Source organism: Amblyraja radiata, chromosome 37 (genome assembly GCF_010909765.2).
Source record: "Amblyraja radiata isolate CabotCenter1 chromosome 37, sAmbRad1.1.pri, whole genome shotgun sequence".
In the NCBI taxonomy this organism is placed as follows: domain Eukaryota; kingdom Metazoa; phylum Chordata; class Chondrichthyes; order Rajiformes; family Rajidae; genus Amblyraja; species Amblyraja radiata.
The window spans coordinates 14,020,504-14,038,288 of NC_045992.1; the positions used below are offsets into that span (position 1 = coordinate 14,020,504).

The 17,785-nt window shown below is 40.8% G+C and overlaps 1 protein-coding gene across 3 annotated transcripts in view; it reads right to left on the reverse strand.

Moving 5' to 3' along the window:
- Positions 1-5,625: 5,625 nt before the first annotated feature.
- LOC116966520 (protein transport protein Sec31A-like) overlaps positions 5,626-17,785 on the reverse strand; it is a 63,430-nt gene continuing 51,270 nt past the window's right edge. For 2 of the 3 annotated variants that reach the window (XM_033012848.1, XM_033012849.1), the window contains exons 24-27: positions 16,233-16,379; positions 13,955-14,074; positions 10,331-10,402; positions 5,626-7,143 (exon numbers count right to left, since the gene is read on the reverse strand). In XM_033012848.1, the coding sequence (XP_032868739.1) occupies positions 6,964-7,143; positions 10,331-10,402; positions 13,955-14,074; positions 16,233-16,379 (519 nt within the window). In that variant the 3' untranslated portion in view covers positions 5,626-6,963. The remainder of the gene's footprint in view (positions 7,144-10,330; positions 10,403-13,954; positions 14,075-16,232; positions 16,380-17,785) is intronic. The other variant, XM_033012850.1, reaches the window with a different exon arrangement.

Consider the following 17,785-nt stretch of genomic DNA (forward strand, 5'->3'; position numbering starts at 1 on the left):
AAGAAAATAAACAAAGTGGTTCAAGTGAGGAAGAGCTTGTTTCTCAAGACACTTCTTAACCTTAGAGTGACACCGCGTCTGTTTTACATTCGAGCCCAGGCCGACATAACACCCTCATGATATTATATAAGACGATAATCGTATAAAATAGAGAGCTCCCCTCAACGATAGGTTGATTTGAAATTATATATTTTCTTGTTGAAGGGATTTCACAGAAACATGGATGTTTTGCTTAAGTTCCACAAGAAAGTTTCTCAAGCCTTTACCCCAGTATGTGTGTTAGCAATTGCAATTCGTTTTATTAACGGCCCACAAGACCGATCCTTCAGCGAAGCAAACATTCAATTGGAAACCAACGAAGCGGGCGGACGGTGCACAGTCACCTGTTCAATGAAGGGACGAGACTCCGTGCTTGGTGAAGTCTCCGGTCACAGAAATTGTACCCAGAAAGCATGGATTTAACTGTGCAAATAAACTTTGGAGGATTGGAGATATAGACACAAAGTGCTGGAGTAACTCAGCGGGACTGGCAGCATCTCGGGAGAGAAGCAATAGGCGACGTTTCGAATCGAGACCTTTCTTAAGACTGAGAGTCAGGGGAGCGGGAACCGACAGATATGAACAGGTTCATAGAACAAATTAATGAAAGATATGTAAAAAGACAGAGGATAATAATTGGACTACACAAAGACGCCGGGCGTCAGAGATGGTGAAACATCAAGCCTCGATGCATCTCACCATAGAGAACGAACTCAAATTTAAGACGCTGGACCTCCAAGCAAGAATGACTGTGCCCATTAGAAACCAGCACGGAGAACAGTGAACTTAGATTGCCTAAAGATGTGTTGAAATGTACACAAAGTGTTGAAATTACTCAGCGGGCCTGGCAACATCTCTGGAGAACATGGACAGGCGACGTTTCGGCTCGGGGTCCTTCCTCAAACTTGGCTTCTCTGTTGGAATTTCCAATATTCCAATTAACATATGGGTTGTAAGCTACCCAAGCAGAATATGAGGAATATTTTAGATACATTACGGTTCAGCTGGCGTCCATCGAGATGCTCGCGTCAATGGAAAATGTTCCTAATGGGACGGTGACCATGTTTCACCCGCACATTTTACAACACTTCTCTCGAAAGGATTGCATCCAACAGTTTGAGAATGAGAGTAATGTCAACATGTGTAAATACAAAATAACGTAAACACATACATGTTTAAAAAGTTTAGAGTTTAACTCGAATCGCTCCCGCTGGCCAAATCTAGGCTCCAAACCTTCATTCTAATTGGTCATATTAGCATTTACCATGTAAATTATATTCCTATTGTATGACCCTTAATCTCCATGGAATACCTCAACATTAGCGCGATTTCAAGTTGCTTTACTGTATAATGCAGGTTTAATTAACTTTTGCGAGGATTTAAACACCAAGCAAGCAGGCAGGACGTATCCCCCTGCCCTGCTTCATTTGGCATGCAAATCCCTTTTTCACGCTAGCTCAGATCTCCCCTTAAAGTTTGGGAAAATGTGTCTGGCGCAAGAGTACCGTGCACATTTCTTGCCCTGCTCATTGCTCTTTCACTCATCAAGGCTCCCTTTATTGACGTGACAATGACTCACGACTTAAATCAGCGTCCAAATCCGCAGCTGCTGAACAATGTAATCTCCTCTTTCTTTCAATGAGCTGCCCGCTTGAAAGGATTTGGGGAAAAGTATTTGCATAGTCTCACACTGTTCGCTGAATAGAAGTTAGTGCAAGTATTATACCAGAACAAGTGGCTTTATCAACAAATGCTTGCAAACAACCTCAAAAACACACACGATCACTAAACCCTACTGAAGGGACGTGATGTTATCTCAATCGTGGATTAAAGTTCCATTCTCCTCTCTCAGGATACATTTTGTCCACAGTTCCAAAAATGGAGAAGAAATTTTAAGTGGGTTATTTTGTTTTTGGATCGTTTGGACTATTGCCGCACAAAAAAAACCAAAGTTTTTATATAATGCCTTTAATATTATTTGAAATGATTCTTCGTCGAACCAGGGGCTAGGCTTCATAGAATCAAAGGGGAAAAACCCAAATACATTGTTGGAGAGGTCGAGCAGCATCGTGGAGGCAAAGGGATACAAAGTCCAGGAGTAACTCGGCAGGTCGGTCAGGCATCATCTCTTGAGAACACTGACAGGCGATATTTCGGATCGAGACCCTTCGGACTGATTGTGGCTGAGCGGGAGATGAGAACGCCGGAGAGGCAGGATAAAGCATGGCAGGTTCTTGGTCGACATAGACGAGAGGGGGGTGGTGGCTCATGGGCAGATGGTTAGGTCAAAGGCCAGAGATAAGAACAGAAGGGGTGAGACAGTGGATTGTGAAGCTAGAGGGCGTCAGTTAGAGGTTACCTGAAATTGGTGAATCTAACGCTCATTTCATTGGGTTGTAAGCTACCCAAGCAGAATGTGAGGTGCTGTTCCTCCAGTTTGCCTGTGGCCCCAGTCAGGTAACGGAGGAGGCCCAGGACAGAAAGGTCAGGGTGGGAATGGGGTGGGAGGTTAACGTCTTTCCCTTTCACCTTAAATCTGTGTCCTAGTTTTAGGCTTCCCTACCCTAGGGGAACGACCGTAGCTATTCGTCTTATCGACACGCCTCAATGTTATAAACCTCTTGAAGTACACCCCTCATAGCCAATCCAGCCTCTCTTTATAGCTCAAACCCTGTCTGAAGAAGGGTCGCCACCCGAAACGTCACCCATTCATTCTCTCCAGAGACACTGCTTGTCCCCCTGAGTTATTCCAGCATTGTGTGTCTAAGTAATGTCTCGTAAATCTTGCTTGCACCCTTTCAGTTCAATTACATCTTTCCTCCAGCAGAGTGACCAAGACTGTACACACTACCTCAAATAGCATTTAAGGCAACAATGTACACGATCGTGAACTTGAGTGGGAGGAATCGAAAGGCAGATTGATCTAAATGACAAGAGGCTGCAAAGGAGTGAAGTTCAGAGGGATCTCCTTGTTCTTGTGTATGAATCACCCAAAGATTAGCATGCAGATAGAGCAGGTAATTAAAGAAGGTAAATAACATTTTGGCTTTTATGCAAAAGAATTGGAGTTTAGCAATAGGGAAGTTTTGTTGGAAAAGTACAGGGTGTTGGTATTGTTATTTGTTCCCTTATCTAAGAAAGGATATAGTATGTACACAAAAATGCTGGAGAAACTCAGCGGGTGCAGCAGCATCTATGGAGCAAAGGAAATCGGCAACGTTTAGGGCCGAAACGTTGCCTATTTCCTTCGTTCCATAGATGCTGCTGCACCTGCTGAGTTTCTCCAGCATTTTTGTGTACCTTCGATTTTCCAGCAACTGCAGTTCCTTCTTAAACAAAGGATATAGTAGCATTGGTGGCAGACCAGAGAAGATTTAGAAGTCTAATTCTTGGGATGAGAGAACAGTCCCACCAAGACAGGCGAGTCTGTATTCTGTTTGGAGTTTAAAGAATGACCTATTGAAATATACAGGATGCTATAGTCACAACAGTGTAGATGCTGAGATATTTTTCACTGATGGGAGAATGTGGAATGAGTGACATAATTATAAGATAAGGAGCCAGTCATTTAAATTTGAGGGGTATGGAACGTTTTACAGTGGTGTGTGCCTGTAATTTTCCACATTTATGAGTGTTGTGGGGGCTGGATCATTAGAAGTATTTAAAAGGGAGCTGGATGGAATTTTGAAACGTCAGGAACATTGAAGGCAATGGGGAACTAACACAGAAGAGGAGTGGAGGCTTGGGACAGATCACCCATGCTCATATTGAATGATGGGGCAGAGTGGTCTAACTCAGTTTTTTGTTCTGGGCTGCAGATGTTATGGTTCAATTCCTAGATTGTCTGAAGAAGGGTTTCGGCCCGAAACGTCGCCTATTTCCTTCGCTCCATAGATGCTGCTGCACCCGCTGAGTTTCTCCAGCATTTTTGTGTACCCTAGATTGTAGATATGGTTTTGGATTTTTAAACACAAACATCTTTAAAATGTATTGGACATTAAAGTATTTTTGCTTTGGCATTATATATTGCTCTCGATAAATATAGAGCAATTAAAATTGTGTATTTTTTTAATGTCAAATATTTTCCAAAAAAGACAAAATGCTGCAGTAACTCAGCGGATCAAGCAGCATCTCTGGAGAACATGGATAGGGGACATTTTGGGTCGAGACCCTTCTTCAGACCACTCTGATACAAGCTGCAGTGTGATCATACTGTACCAATACAAATAGAGAAACACAATTTACACAGCAATTTACACAGCAATTTACACAAACATTCTGTCAGTGTATTTCACCAAATGGGTCTAATCATATTTACTCTATCTCTTCCCATATCCGTTCACCTCCTTCCCATTAGTTTGCGGTTCTCCAATTTCTCACCCTGTTATTTTCTCGTGCAATCTTCTGTGGCAATTAGTGCGTTTTCCATCATATCTTAATGTATTTCTACTTTTAGAGACCTAAGAAGCTGCAGATGTTGGAATCTGGTGCAACAACTAAACTTTTGGAGGAACTCAGTGGGTCAGGCAGCATCTGTGGAGAGAGATGAAAGGTTGACATTGCAGGTCAGGTCCCTTCATCGTGAAAGAGTGGAGATAGCCAGTATAAAGGATGAGGAGAAGGTAGGTCAAAGCTGGCAAGCAATAGGTGAATCCAAGTGAGGAGAGGCTGATTGGAAGATGGAGGAGGAAGGAAGGGTGGAAATAGTTTCATAGGCTGCAAGGTGGAGGCAACAAAGGGCTGCAGATGATCGAATCTGGTAAGACAGAAAGGTGAAGCGTGGGACCAAATAAGGGAGTTTGGGTGGGCAGATGGGAACGGTGCAGGGAGGAGATCCTGTGGGAAGGGTTTGTGTGTGATGCAAGATGGAGTGGGTGTGGGAGAGGAAAGAAGTTGGATAAGTGGGTGGGGTTGAAACGATAGGTGTGTATGTGTGAGAGGACGCGGATAGGTCAGGAGAGAGAAAGGGATGGAGAAGTAGAAGATTACCTGCAATTGGAGAATTCAATGTTCATGCCTTCGGGTTGAAGACTACCCTTTTGGAATGTGAGATGCTGTTCCTCTAGCTTGCATGTAGTCATGGAGGCATAGAGCACGGCAACAGACCCCTTGGCCTACAATGTCCTTGCAGATCATTGTACTGTTCTTTACTAATCTTATTTCGCCACATTTGATCCATAGCCGTGGCAATTCATGTACTTGTCTAAATGCTTAGATTTAGTGAGATTATCTGCCTCATCACTTCAGGTAGTGCATTCAACATTCCATCTGTGCTCTGCATGTTAAAAAATTTACTATCTGCCCTATCGATCCCCCTCATGATTCTATGTATCTCTATCAGGTCACCACTCAATCTCCTCCGCTCCGTGGAAAGTCAAGCTAGCCGACCCAAACTCTCCTCATAATTGAAATTTCCCATCCCAGGCAACATCTTGATGAATCTCCGCTGCACCTTCTGCTGTGCAATCCCATCCTTCCCATAGTGTGGTGACCAGAACTGCACACAGTACCAATACTAAGATAAAAGATGTGTACATGAGTGAATAGCAGGTACTCCTCTATAAACACTACAAATTTCAATTCAGGTTTTCAATTGGAAAAAAAAACTTTATTTTTTCCATATTCACAATATTGAATGAAAAAATATGCTATTGTGGCAATGTCATAAATATTTGTGCGGAAAGGCAGCATTTACGCATTTGAGACACAGTAACTGGATTTTGTGCAATCTAAAAAAAGCTGCTTACACTGTTGTCACAGAAATAACCAGAATGTTTTCACATGCCTAAATGACGGCTATTTTGTCTATTGTTGAATTCCTTGAGGTCAAATGAGGATGACAATAGGCAACAGAGTCCAATCCCTCAATGCATGTTGCCAATCAGGAGTGCAAAGAATTTGACCTCATGATGTCCTGGCATTTGTAAAATATTCTTCAGAGTATGCATTTTCTTAAAAAGACTCTGTTTATCACTGCCGTGCCATTTTCTAGGGTTCCATAATTAAAACTGACAGCCAAATATCTGCATTAACAATAGCACAATGATCCCTGAAATTAGACATTCCAAAATCACCATCATGACAACAGTGAGGCTGAGGTGTACCAGCACGATGTGGCAATAGTGCCAACCTATCTGCTGAAGTAAACCCACAATTTAGTATAAATTTTACAGAATACAAAAAGATAATGCTTTTTGGGTTTTTTTAAAAAGCGTCATTGTATTTTGCCCAAAGCTTTTCCAGAATAAATATAAAGCTTATACATTTGTCTTCTATGGTAACCTATCTCCAAGGTGAATTGTCCCGTTTTGACCTAGTCGTGTCCTCCTTTGAGAGTTTGAGAGGCAGCTTATCCTATTTCCCATTATCGATATGGCTGATGGAATCATTGTAGGATTTGTGGATGAAGCCAATTTATTTGACAGTTCTATTTCCAAGTTAGTCATTCCTATTTAGGGTACAAGAGCAATATTTAACCAAATACAGCATAGCTATGAGACATATTCTAGCTATTTGTGGGATATCAGTGGCCGCAGAGAAGAACAATGGTGAACCTTAACACAAAGGCTATACAAATACATTGCGACTGCCTAATTGACCTTCAGGAAAGAAGTAACACAAGGCGAGTACAAATCAGAAGCTTGTTGTCTGGACCCTGCCAATGGGTGTTGATTAGGTTTTCTTCAGTTTTTAATGTTAGGAATGAACCAGATTCAACCCAGTTCAGTGCATTTAGAAGTAATGCACTACTTGTGTGATGCATTTCACAGAAAAGCTGAACTTTCAAAGATAGGCTTCGCTAAATATCGCAAACGTTAACACTCTTCATATTCAACGAATCAAAACACTGAAGAAAAAGTAAACAATTCAAAAAATCCAAGTATCCTTATCCTCAAATGTGAAATCCTGCGATTGGCAGCTTTCTCAGATGTTGAGCTTGTTGGCGATTGTCACAACAACTTTTAGAACGGGCATGAATGCAGAGATCTCGCTGAAGTTGCTGCTACTCACAACGTGAGTGTGAACAGCCAACGCTTGCTGGTAATTGCACACCTCGACATTCCGCACAATTTCATGTAGCCCACTTAAAATGTGTGGAGAGAGCTGCAGAGCAGGAAACAAAAATATTAGCAACGCCCTTGAGAATAGTATTATAGCACATACACTTTTGCTGTATATTTCACACACACACACACACACACACACCGTGAACACAAACTGAAGCATTGACTGGCCACAACTAAACTGGACAAAGACAAACTTTTAATGAGCTTCAGATTCCAGATATAGAACATTTAGTGGAAATATACAATGGAACCTCAAATATAAACATATAAACCCTCTAAGAGTATGGTCTGTTTTAAAATCTACCTGGTTCTTCACCTCATAGTTTATTAATCTTCAATTTAATGTCTACCTAACTGGTCACAGATCGTAATTTTTTTTAACTAGTTATACAAGCTCTTAAGCATAACATGACCGTTGTAGTGACTAATTTTGTTATGAACACTTTCATGTGCTTTCACATATACATGAGAACACCAAAGAATAAATGAAAAAATAGCGCGGAATACCAAAAATATTCAGACTGTTATGATTTAATTCGTTCTTTCAGTGTGCTCCGTTTTTGATCTATTCTGCATTAGCAAAATAGTGATGATACCTACTGCTGTGGTACGGGAGATTGGAGGATAGAGGTCCGGGTGGTGTTCCTGTCAGGTAGCTGGTGTCCTCACCACCTACTCATCCATTCACTGCTAATAAATGTGTGTTGGGAATTACAGGATTGGGTATGACAGGGATTCTTCTATGACTGAACTGCCGCTGACATTTATTGCCCATATTGTCATTTGCTTGAGATGCACCGAACAAATTCTAAATAGCCACAAAACTCAGGACCAATAGATTTGAGAGGTGAGAATGGGAGCAAAATAGCCAAAGAAAATCACAGTTCAAAATGAAACTGCTACCACTAGTGAAAGGAAACAGGTTGAGTTATCTGCATTTACTTTCTCGTCTAGATTTTGCATTTACGACTCTTGTGAGGCATAAACAGACCTTTCTTTCCTCTACAATAAGATAAATGTCCAGATTAGAAGAAAAATAAAATCGTGGTTGGCAATAATTTTTCAGACTTTGTGTTCAGTGAATAAAGATCAAGCAGATTCTGACCAGGGTTTTCTATACCATTGCCTAATTCTTGATCCTACATGAGCCAATTTCACATAAGATTTCCAATATCAGATATCCCTTCTGGTTGGTTATTCAGTTTAAATACAGGCAGTTATATGTTGAGGATCAATAATTTCTCAGAAGCCTGATAACGTTCTCCTAATTTGCTTGCAAGTATGAAAGGACAGCAAGATAACGTTTGTAAAGAATAAAATCCCGCAGGTGCTGAATATCTAAAATATAAATGCCTGGAAAACACTCAGAAGAATGGGCAGTAACTGTGAAGAAGTTTATTTTCAGCAAACGTTGTTTGCCTGCTGAACTAATTGCAATCATTATTCCACCTCCTGTCATTTGCAGTCAGCTATCTATATGCCCCTGTCCCACTTAGGAAACCTGAACGGAAACCTCTGGAGACTTTGCGCCCCACCCAAGGTTTCTGTGCGGTTCCCGGAGGTTGCAGGTAGTGGAAGCAGGTAGGGAGACTGACAAAAACCTCCGGAAACCGCACGGAAACCTTGGGTGGGGCACAAAGTCTCCAGGTTCCGTTCAGGTTTCCTAAGTGGGACAGGGGCATTATATCAACATTTCAAATCCGTCGCTCTCTATAAAGCACATTATGAACTGCAGTGATTAATAAACAATGTAAATAATCTCTTGAGTTACACTTTCAAAAACTATTCCTACCCACTACCAAGAATTAATCTCAAAACTACTTCTGAATAACTTCATGACATAGAAACATAGAAATTAGGTGCAGGAGTAGGCCATTCGGCCCTTCGAGCCTGCACCGCCATTCAATATGATCATGGCTGATCATCCAACTCAGTATCCCGTACCTGCCTTCTCTCGATACCCTCTGATCCCCTTAGCCACAAGGGCCACATCTAACTCCCTCTTAAATATAGCCATTGAACTGGCCTCGACTACCCTCTGTGGCAGAGAGTTCCAGAGATTCACCACTCTCTGTGTGAAAAAAGTTCTTCTCATCTCGGTTTTAAAGGATTTCCCCCTTATCCTTAAGCTGTGACCCCTTGTCCTGGACTTCCCCAACATCGGGAGCAATCTTCCTGCATCTAGCCTGTCCAACCTCTTAAGAATTTTATAAGTTTCTATAAGATCTCCTCTCAATCTCCTAAATTCTAGAGAGTATAAACCAAGTCTATCCAGTCTTTCTTCATAAGATAGTCCTGACATCCCAGGAATCAGTCTGGTGAACCTTCTCTGCACTCCCTCTATGGCAATAATGTCCTTCCTCAGATTTGGAGACCAAAACTGTACGCAATACTTCAGGTGTGGTCTCACCAAGACCCTGTACAACTGCAGTAGAACCTCCCTGCTCCTATACTCAAATCCTTTTGCTATGAAAGCTAACATACCATTCGCTTTCTTCACTGCCTGTTGCACCTGCATGCCTACTTTCAATGACTGGTGTACCATGACACCCAGGTCTCGCTGCATCTCCCCTTTTCCTAGTCGGCCACCATTTAGATAATAGTCTGCTTTCCTGTTTTTGCCACCAAAATGGATAACCTCACATTTATCCACATTATACTGCATCTGCCAAACATTTGCCCACTCACCCAGCCTATCCAAGTCACCTTGCAGTCTCCTAGCATCCTCCTCACAGCTAACACTGTCCCCCAGCTTAGTGTCATCCGCAACTTGGAGATATTGCCTTCAATTCCCTCATCCAGATCATTAATATATATTGTAAATAGCTGGGGTCCCAGCACTGAGCCTTGCGGTACCCCACTAGTCACTGCCTGCCATTGTGAAAAGGACCCGTTTACTCCTACTCTTTGCTTCCTGTTTGCCAGCCAGTTCTCTATCCACATCAATACTGAACAATTCTAACAAAAGAATCTCTTGTCTAGGAGCAACTAGAAGAGGATAAACATTTATTCCCAGCCTCTTCTATTTCAATCTTTCTCATACATATGGATAACCAATCTAAACAGTCCAGCAATATTTGTGGAAAAGCCTTTCTTCGCTGTTCATTTGCTTTAAAATATGGCATTCCATGTATCATTGTGAATCCACGCCCTATCACACCGTAGAATCTCTCCAGAAACAAATACAATTTATGTTACTTTATGTTAAAACTATTATCACTTACAGTTTGTTCTCTCAGCTTATCGTAGAGGTAATCCAGTCGCTTTGCAGCATCATCGAGCTTCCTCTTCGTCTGCTGTGGAATAATTCAGAATTCACTGAATGAATGTGGTTTGAAATGTAAATGTTCATCAGTCTTGTCTATTCAAACCTTTGCCGTGATTGTGCATAATGCATTTTTACATTTTGCCTCTTCCATGCAAACAAGTGCACAACAATGCCCTCTTTCATGCACGTTTTCCTTTGGTATATATTGATTCTTTTGATTACAGGACAGCCTCTGTGGTATTACTTGCACTGCCTTGTGACACGACTACATTGGGTTAAGCATTTTATTGTGTGAAACGAAGGTGCCATGTATGGTGCAAGAAGTCCATTACCAAGTCTGAAAAGAACAGGGGAGACAAAAGGCAAAGGAGGAAATGATTGAGTGAAAGCAGGCTTCGGGTTTTAACATTGATCCAAAAGCAAATTACTGAAGATGTTGGAAATCTGAAATAAAAACTGAAATTGCTTGGAAAAGTCAGGTCAAACAGAATGTGTAGGGGAGAAACAGTTGACATTTCAGATCAATGATCTCTCTCCTGAAAAGTTAATTCCGTGTCTCCACAAAAGCTGTTAAGTTCTTCAAGTATTTTTCTATTTCATGTTGCATTTTATCGGTTTTAGGACTGTGGGAGCAAGGAAAGACAAGTTTTCCAAGGACTTCAAAACAACTATTTTCTGCAAATAAATTGCTGAGTAGAAGACGATGCAATTAATCTTAATTAACAATTAGCTGGAAAAACGAAGACCCTGTATGAATATGCATGGGAGTTAAAAAATAATAATTCTGAAAATGGCTGATCATATTTGATTGGAGATTTAGGTATTTGACGATGGTGTGTGGAGAAACTAAGAATTGCCTGCATGAGGAAGTAGCAACACTGAATGACAATAAAAAATGAAGCTTTTGCGAGACAGTTCTTGTAATTGCAATTGTTTCATGCCAATGGAGATAAGAAACAATGTCATTGGATGAAGAATATTGTTGGTGGTAAAAGAATCAGATTGGCATGCTGAAGTAACTGCCTTTAAGCAAGGCATCAAGGAGATCAATTTGTTGAAACAGCAATTTCACTGTAAGAGGAAGAAAGGATGGAGTAGAAAACGTGAATGACATAACGAGTGAGTGAGAAAGCAGCTCAGACATACAAGAGATGATGAAAAGAGTGAAGACAACGATCCAAGTACAGTGAAGACAATGTAATTCGAGAAAAATAGGCAACCACAAGCATAGCAAATCAGTTGCCGGCAGCTTGGCCTCTAGGTGAAGTGCTTTGTGCATTTGTTATGATAGAAAGGCAATTACATTTTTGAGGCATGTTGGATTTTTTTTTCTTTTATTACTGGGCATTTTTTTCTCTTATTACTGCAATCAAGTAAACTACAATGTATGCAGTGTAAGATGGCAGCTTTGATATTTGGTGGTCAGAGCAGCGGACTAATGCATCAAACTAGACAAAGTTTGGTGACTGTCACAGTTCAATCTAAACTCAATGTCGGTATGGGGTAGCTAGGCAACCTACACTGATGCTAAGTTTCTAGTAGGAATTTCTGATTATATTGGTTCAGTTACAACGGATTATCTTCAAGCCATCGCATGACTTCAAAATAATGCAGTCATTTACTTTGGTACAGTTAATAAACAGTGTACCAACAGTAGATTCAATGTTAAATTAACGGAGCTGACTGCTGAAAATAAGTGAAAGCATGTGTATTATCAGTGTTATGTCCAAGAATATATCCTCTAACAATGACTTGTTTGCCCCATTACAAGTTTTAAAATAACTAGAATGTCAAGGGGGTAAACACTTCAATATGAAAGGAACACTTGGTCTACAGCTGGCCACTACTTGGTCACATACTCAGTATATAAACGTCAATAGGTCAAGAACAATCAAGTTCAGCCTCTTATGTTACTCCCCTTTGTTCCGACTCCTCTCCATTAAAAGAAAAGTAATGACAAACATCTGATTTGATTTGGCTGAGCACAATTAAATCCTAATCAGAATTTATGTCTGATAAAATCATCATCCAGATGCACAAAATCACCAGTGAAACACTAATGTTCAGTGTGGTTGCTCAGAATAATCCGTATTAAGCATAAAGCTGCAATCTTGAGTCAGACTGTTCAGCACTTAATCCAGTATGTGTCATGGGGCACCTATACCACCCAAAAAGGCAATGCCTCAATTCACACCGACAGGGAGCTGCATTGAAATGTGCGCATCAATTTTCTTTATTTACAAATCATCTTACTAAAATGTTGGAACCAACCAGTTCCTTTTTCATAAACATTTGAAATTAATAATGTGTGGAAGATTCACACCCGAGAACTTCTGAGATTTAAGGCTTACAATTTACATAGTTGCAAGAATTTGCAGTGAGCATTAGTGGACCACAGAAGGCCACCCTTCAATAGGACATATCATTAGGACAAACCTACGCTAAGTGGGCTGATGGTTCAGATTTAGTATTTCTCAATTTTTCTTGGCCGGAAGCTGATGCCTTGAAATATGATGTTTCTGGTTACAATTTGTTTCTGCTTGAAACACTTCCCAACTGGCAAAGGACCACGAACACAACACCCTTGCATCCTCTCTCTCTCTCTCTCCGTCTCTTCACCACCCTTGTCGATGTACTAGCTTCACAATCGTCCTGTTGAGTTTCAGTGTCTGTATAACTTGTTATCACCTACCCTACAGACAACAATTGGCTTCGCCTTTCCTTGTTTTCATTGTTCTCATCATTGTTTTCTGCATATCTTTCATTCATTTGTTTTATGTACCTTCTATCTCTCATTTCCCTATCCCCTTACTCTCAGTCTCTCAGTAAGATGGTCTCGACCTGAAATGTCACCTATTCCTTTTCTCCAGAGATGCTGCCTGACCCGTTGAGTTACTCTAGCTTTTTGTGTCTACCTGTAATTGCAATTGTTTCAGGGCAGGTCACTTAATGTTCACGTTAAAATTCATAATTGTATCCATGTATATAGCTTCCTCTGGACGTTCATTTTAGATACAGACTATCCTCTGCGTGAAAAAAGTTGCCTCCGAGGTCTCTCTTAAATCTCTCCCCGCTCACCTTAAGCCTATGCCTTCTAGTTTTAGAATCCTCTGGCTTGGGAAATGGACTCTGAACGTCCACTTTATCTATGCCCCTCATGATCTTGGTCACACCTCAGCCTCCTACGCTCCAAAGAAAAAAGTCCCAGCTTGTTCAACCTCTCACTATCATTCAAGCCTGCAAGTCCAGGTAACATCCCGATGAATCTCTTCATCATTTGTAACTTAAAGACAACCTTCCTGTAGCTGGGTGATAGGAATTCAGTGGTTTTCAACTCTGGATAATTGGAGCGAATACAATAAATTTTAGCAACAGAAGTACCGAATAATCTAAACCCCTCCTCACATACCCATTTTCCATGGTAATTTAACCGATTGTACCAGCAGTTTGCAGTCCCCACACATACATACAAAACCCCACACTTCATTATGTACAAAAACACAGGAATACCATTTTTATAATCAAGATATGGATAGTAATCTACTTATTTCAGTAATAGGATTATTGTTCAGTGACATACAGGGTCAGCAGCAGCTAAAAGGCATCGTTGTACCAGCCCATCAAACGTGGTCATCAATATCATGTGCTCTTCAGGAATTTGCTTCTTCACAATCTTCTCTGTGGGCAGTTGTTGTAGGGGCTGGAAGTGAAACAGCAAACATATCACTGTTTAGATTACTAATACGGAGCCAAAAGGTAAGGAGGAGCACAGCATATGTAGCAGGATATGCATTTCACACCCAACCGCAAAGGAAAAACGCATCAGTACACGGCTCAACAGATAGGTAGACAGGAATTCATGTAATAAAGTGGCATCTCTTGTAGTAAAGATGTACTCTGTGGCATCGGTGTAAAGATGTTACTCCTGCGTTATTATATTTGGATAAAAGATAGCACTCTTGGAAGCTCAAATGATAAGTAAACAAAATCTGAACTATACAACATTCTCACTCGATCTTTTCTCCAGTTTTCACAATGGTCAGTTTTGCGCTGTTTTTATTTTATACACCCATGTAAATGTAGTAGTTTCCAGGTTACACCACTCAAGAGGGCAAGCTACAAGTTTACCACACGTTAGGTAAATTGCAAATGATGTGTTCGGAAATGGTCATTAATTTAAATCTGAATATTCTGGTTCAAACTGATGTGAAGGAGCTGAAATCAATCTGAAGAGACTTAAGGGCCTGTCCCACTTTCACGACCTAATTCACAACCTTTTTTTACTCGTGGACATTTTTCATCAGGCTATAAAAATGCCCCGACCTACTTGACGCCACGAGTACCTAAGACTAGCATCACGGCCTGCTACGACCTACCTACCTACGACCTCCTACGACCATGCTGCGAGTATGAGTCAAGGGCAAACTCGGCAGAGGTCATGAATTAGGTCATGAAAGTGGGACAGGCCCTTAATGGAGACACATGAAACTGCAGATGTTGGAACATTGAGCAAAAAACAAAGTACTGGAGGAACTCATTGGGTCAGGTAGCATCTGTGGCCTGAATGGACAGACGATGCTTTGGGAAGGGTCCCGGCCGAAAACGTCGCTTGTTCATTCCCTCTGCAGATGCTGCCTAACCTGCTGAGTTCCACAGAATGTGTGTTTTGCTGAAGAGACAAAAGTACTTTTGAAAGAATAGTAGGATTCTTTTCTTCTTTGTGCCTTTGCCCAAAATCTCTCCATCTCCATGGCCAAATGAGCAAATAGGAAGAACTTTTTTTTTTTTCAAAAATAGTAACACCATAAAGAAGATGAGCCACAAGAAAGAATAACCTCTTCATCTTTTGCAACATCTGATCAGCAGTGCTTTACTACCATGGGTTAGCCTTTCATTAAATAAGCGCACGGCGGGTTTTGAGTAGATGAAGTTCGAGTTGCAAGGATGGTGGAAGGGTTGTAAAACTGGAGGAGGTTAAAGGGATAAAAGACTGGAACACAATTTTAAATACGAACCTCTGGGAAGGATCAGCAAAGATTTGAACTTGGATCAGACACAAGCGGAGCTGAAGATAACCTTAGTTGCATGCAAGTTGGAGTCTGCCTACTGAGACCACCTGGTCCACAGGTGACTAAAACATAGATTAGAGGTTCAGGAGGAGGAAGATATAGACAGAAACAGAGAAGGGCGATGTTATGGAGGAGTAAATAATGTATTCTGAGATACAGAGGGCAAGTTTAGCTCCAAGTTCAAAGGACATTAAACGGTGCAAAATATCTTGTTCTACTTGAGACAGTGACCAGGGAAGGCTACAGCTGGTGGCATTACTAATAATTTATAAATTAATGGGACAAATCTCATGTGTCCATTTTGCTCTCCACAATTATCTCTATGGGCCCCAATTTGAGGTCACTGACCTGCATTATATAATGTATTTTGATTCACGGCGTAATGCCGTTGTCGATACAAAGTAGTGTGGACATAGACAATGTTTGGGGAGATCTGCCAATTCATTACATATTGATGCAATCATTTGTTTGTGCTGAACATCATCTTTTTCCTTTCATTTTTCCACATTTTATCATACTTATCATCTTAAATTTAAATTGGGTGGCACAACGGTGCAAATGCAAGAAACCTGGGTTCAGTTTGCACATTCTCCGTGACCGCATGGGTTTTTCAAAATGTGACACAAGATGTAGATATATTTTTGTGCTGTATAATTTCACCACAGGACCGAATGCAAGAATTTGCTTAACCCTCTCAGCATTCGTAATCACAATAAATCATGCCATAATCAAATCTAGGCACCATTCAACAGCAAGAACAAAGCCACAAACGTTTGCTTAAGAACACACCTGAAAGTTGCCCTCTTTTGGTGCCCCTGGAGGTCCTTGGCTGGTTTCCTGAGAAGTGAGGCCCTGGGGTCGGGCCTTTTGCGTATCCATAGAGAAATTCACAACAGGAGCCGTAATAGGAGCTGGGGGAGTGTAGTTGTCTTGAAGCTGAAAGATTATAAACAGCATGTTCTAAAACAGCAGCTACCACAAAAGGCCAACAACTCTTTCAAGTGAATAGTTCAGAAAGTCACAGAAAGATTTGGATGGTGATTATTTCTACGAATAGATAATGAGTCTTTAACTAATGGTACAAGATCAATACAGCTCATCCTTTGGGATTTGATTAACAGCATGTTAATTGGGTTATGTAACATTCCATTACTCTCCCTTTTCATCTTCAAGATGCTTAATTAAAATAAACTTTTGACCAAACCTTGATCAATTGTATTGTGTGCTTCATTATGTATTGTTGTTTGACAACATTGTTATGAAGTAGCTTGGGATATTTTGTACGATTACAACACCATTTAAATAAGGTAGCTGCTGTTCTCTTGAAAAATACTGAGGAATTGAAATCTTGGTTCAATTCATGTTTGTTTTGAAAAGATTTTGCCAGTTTTAGAGAACGTCTGGTGCTTTCAGTTATTCAACAATTTAAAAGATGCACAAATCTCTGTCCCTATAAAGAGCAATCAAATCCAAATTAGCATTAACAATTACAGATTAGTTCAGTCTTTAACTAAACCTTCTTCAGCCTATTTTTAAAAATGTAATCAGAATCTGAGAACGTAGACTAAGTTACCATTAAACATTAGTACAGGGCACGAACAGGCGAAGGGCCTTTCATGTCTGTGCTGAATATGTTGTCTAGTTAAAGTTAAACTAATCTCCTCTGCCTGCACGTGATTTGTATCCCTCCATTCACGGCATATCCATGCGCCTATCTAAAACCTCTTAAATGCCACTGTGATATCTCTGCCTCCATTACCCACCTGGCAGCACGAGCCAGGCACCCACAACTTTGCCCACAGAATACCTAGCCTTCATGAGGGAGTTGGTGGGGAAAAAATATTAACTTATAGAGAGAGGGTTGGTGATTGGAATCAGAGAATTGCTGTGGTTAGAGAGCTGGCATGGACATAATAGGCTGAACAGTCTTGTTCTGCGCTGTAACAATTCTTTAATGTAGGAAGTTAAAAGTAAGGATGGAAATGTTACAATTGAGACACTATCAGAGCAGGAACCACTGCCTGTTGGTGTGAACAGGGCTGATGGATAAATATAAGGTTCTGAATTAAGACAGCAGAGAGCAGAGATTTTGGCAAGATCACTTTGTAGAGATTTACAAAAAGCAGGAGGCCAGTTGGAAACCAGCGGTATAGCGTGAACAGTTTAATAAATTATTCTTTCCTACAAAAGCAGTGCACATGCAACTGAAACAAATTACTCCTGTGTGACAGCAGTGAGGTTCGTGCTTTTTTTTCTATAAATCTTACAATCACTAAAGCTCAGACAATTTGATTAAAAGCTCTTCAGCTTTGAACTATGTTGAAGTAATCTACTAAGTTTCA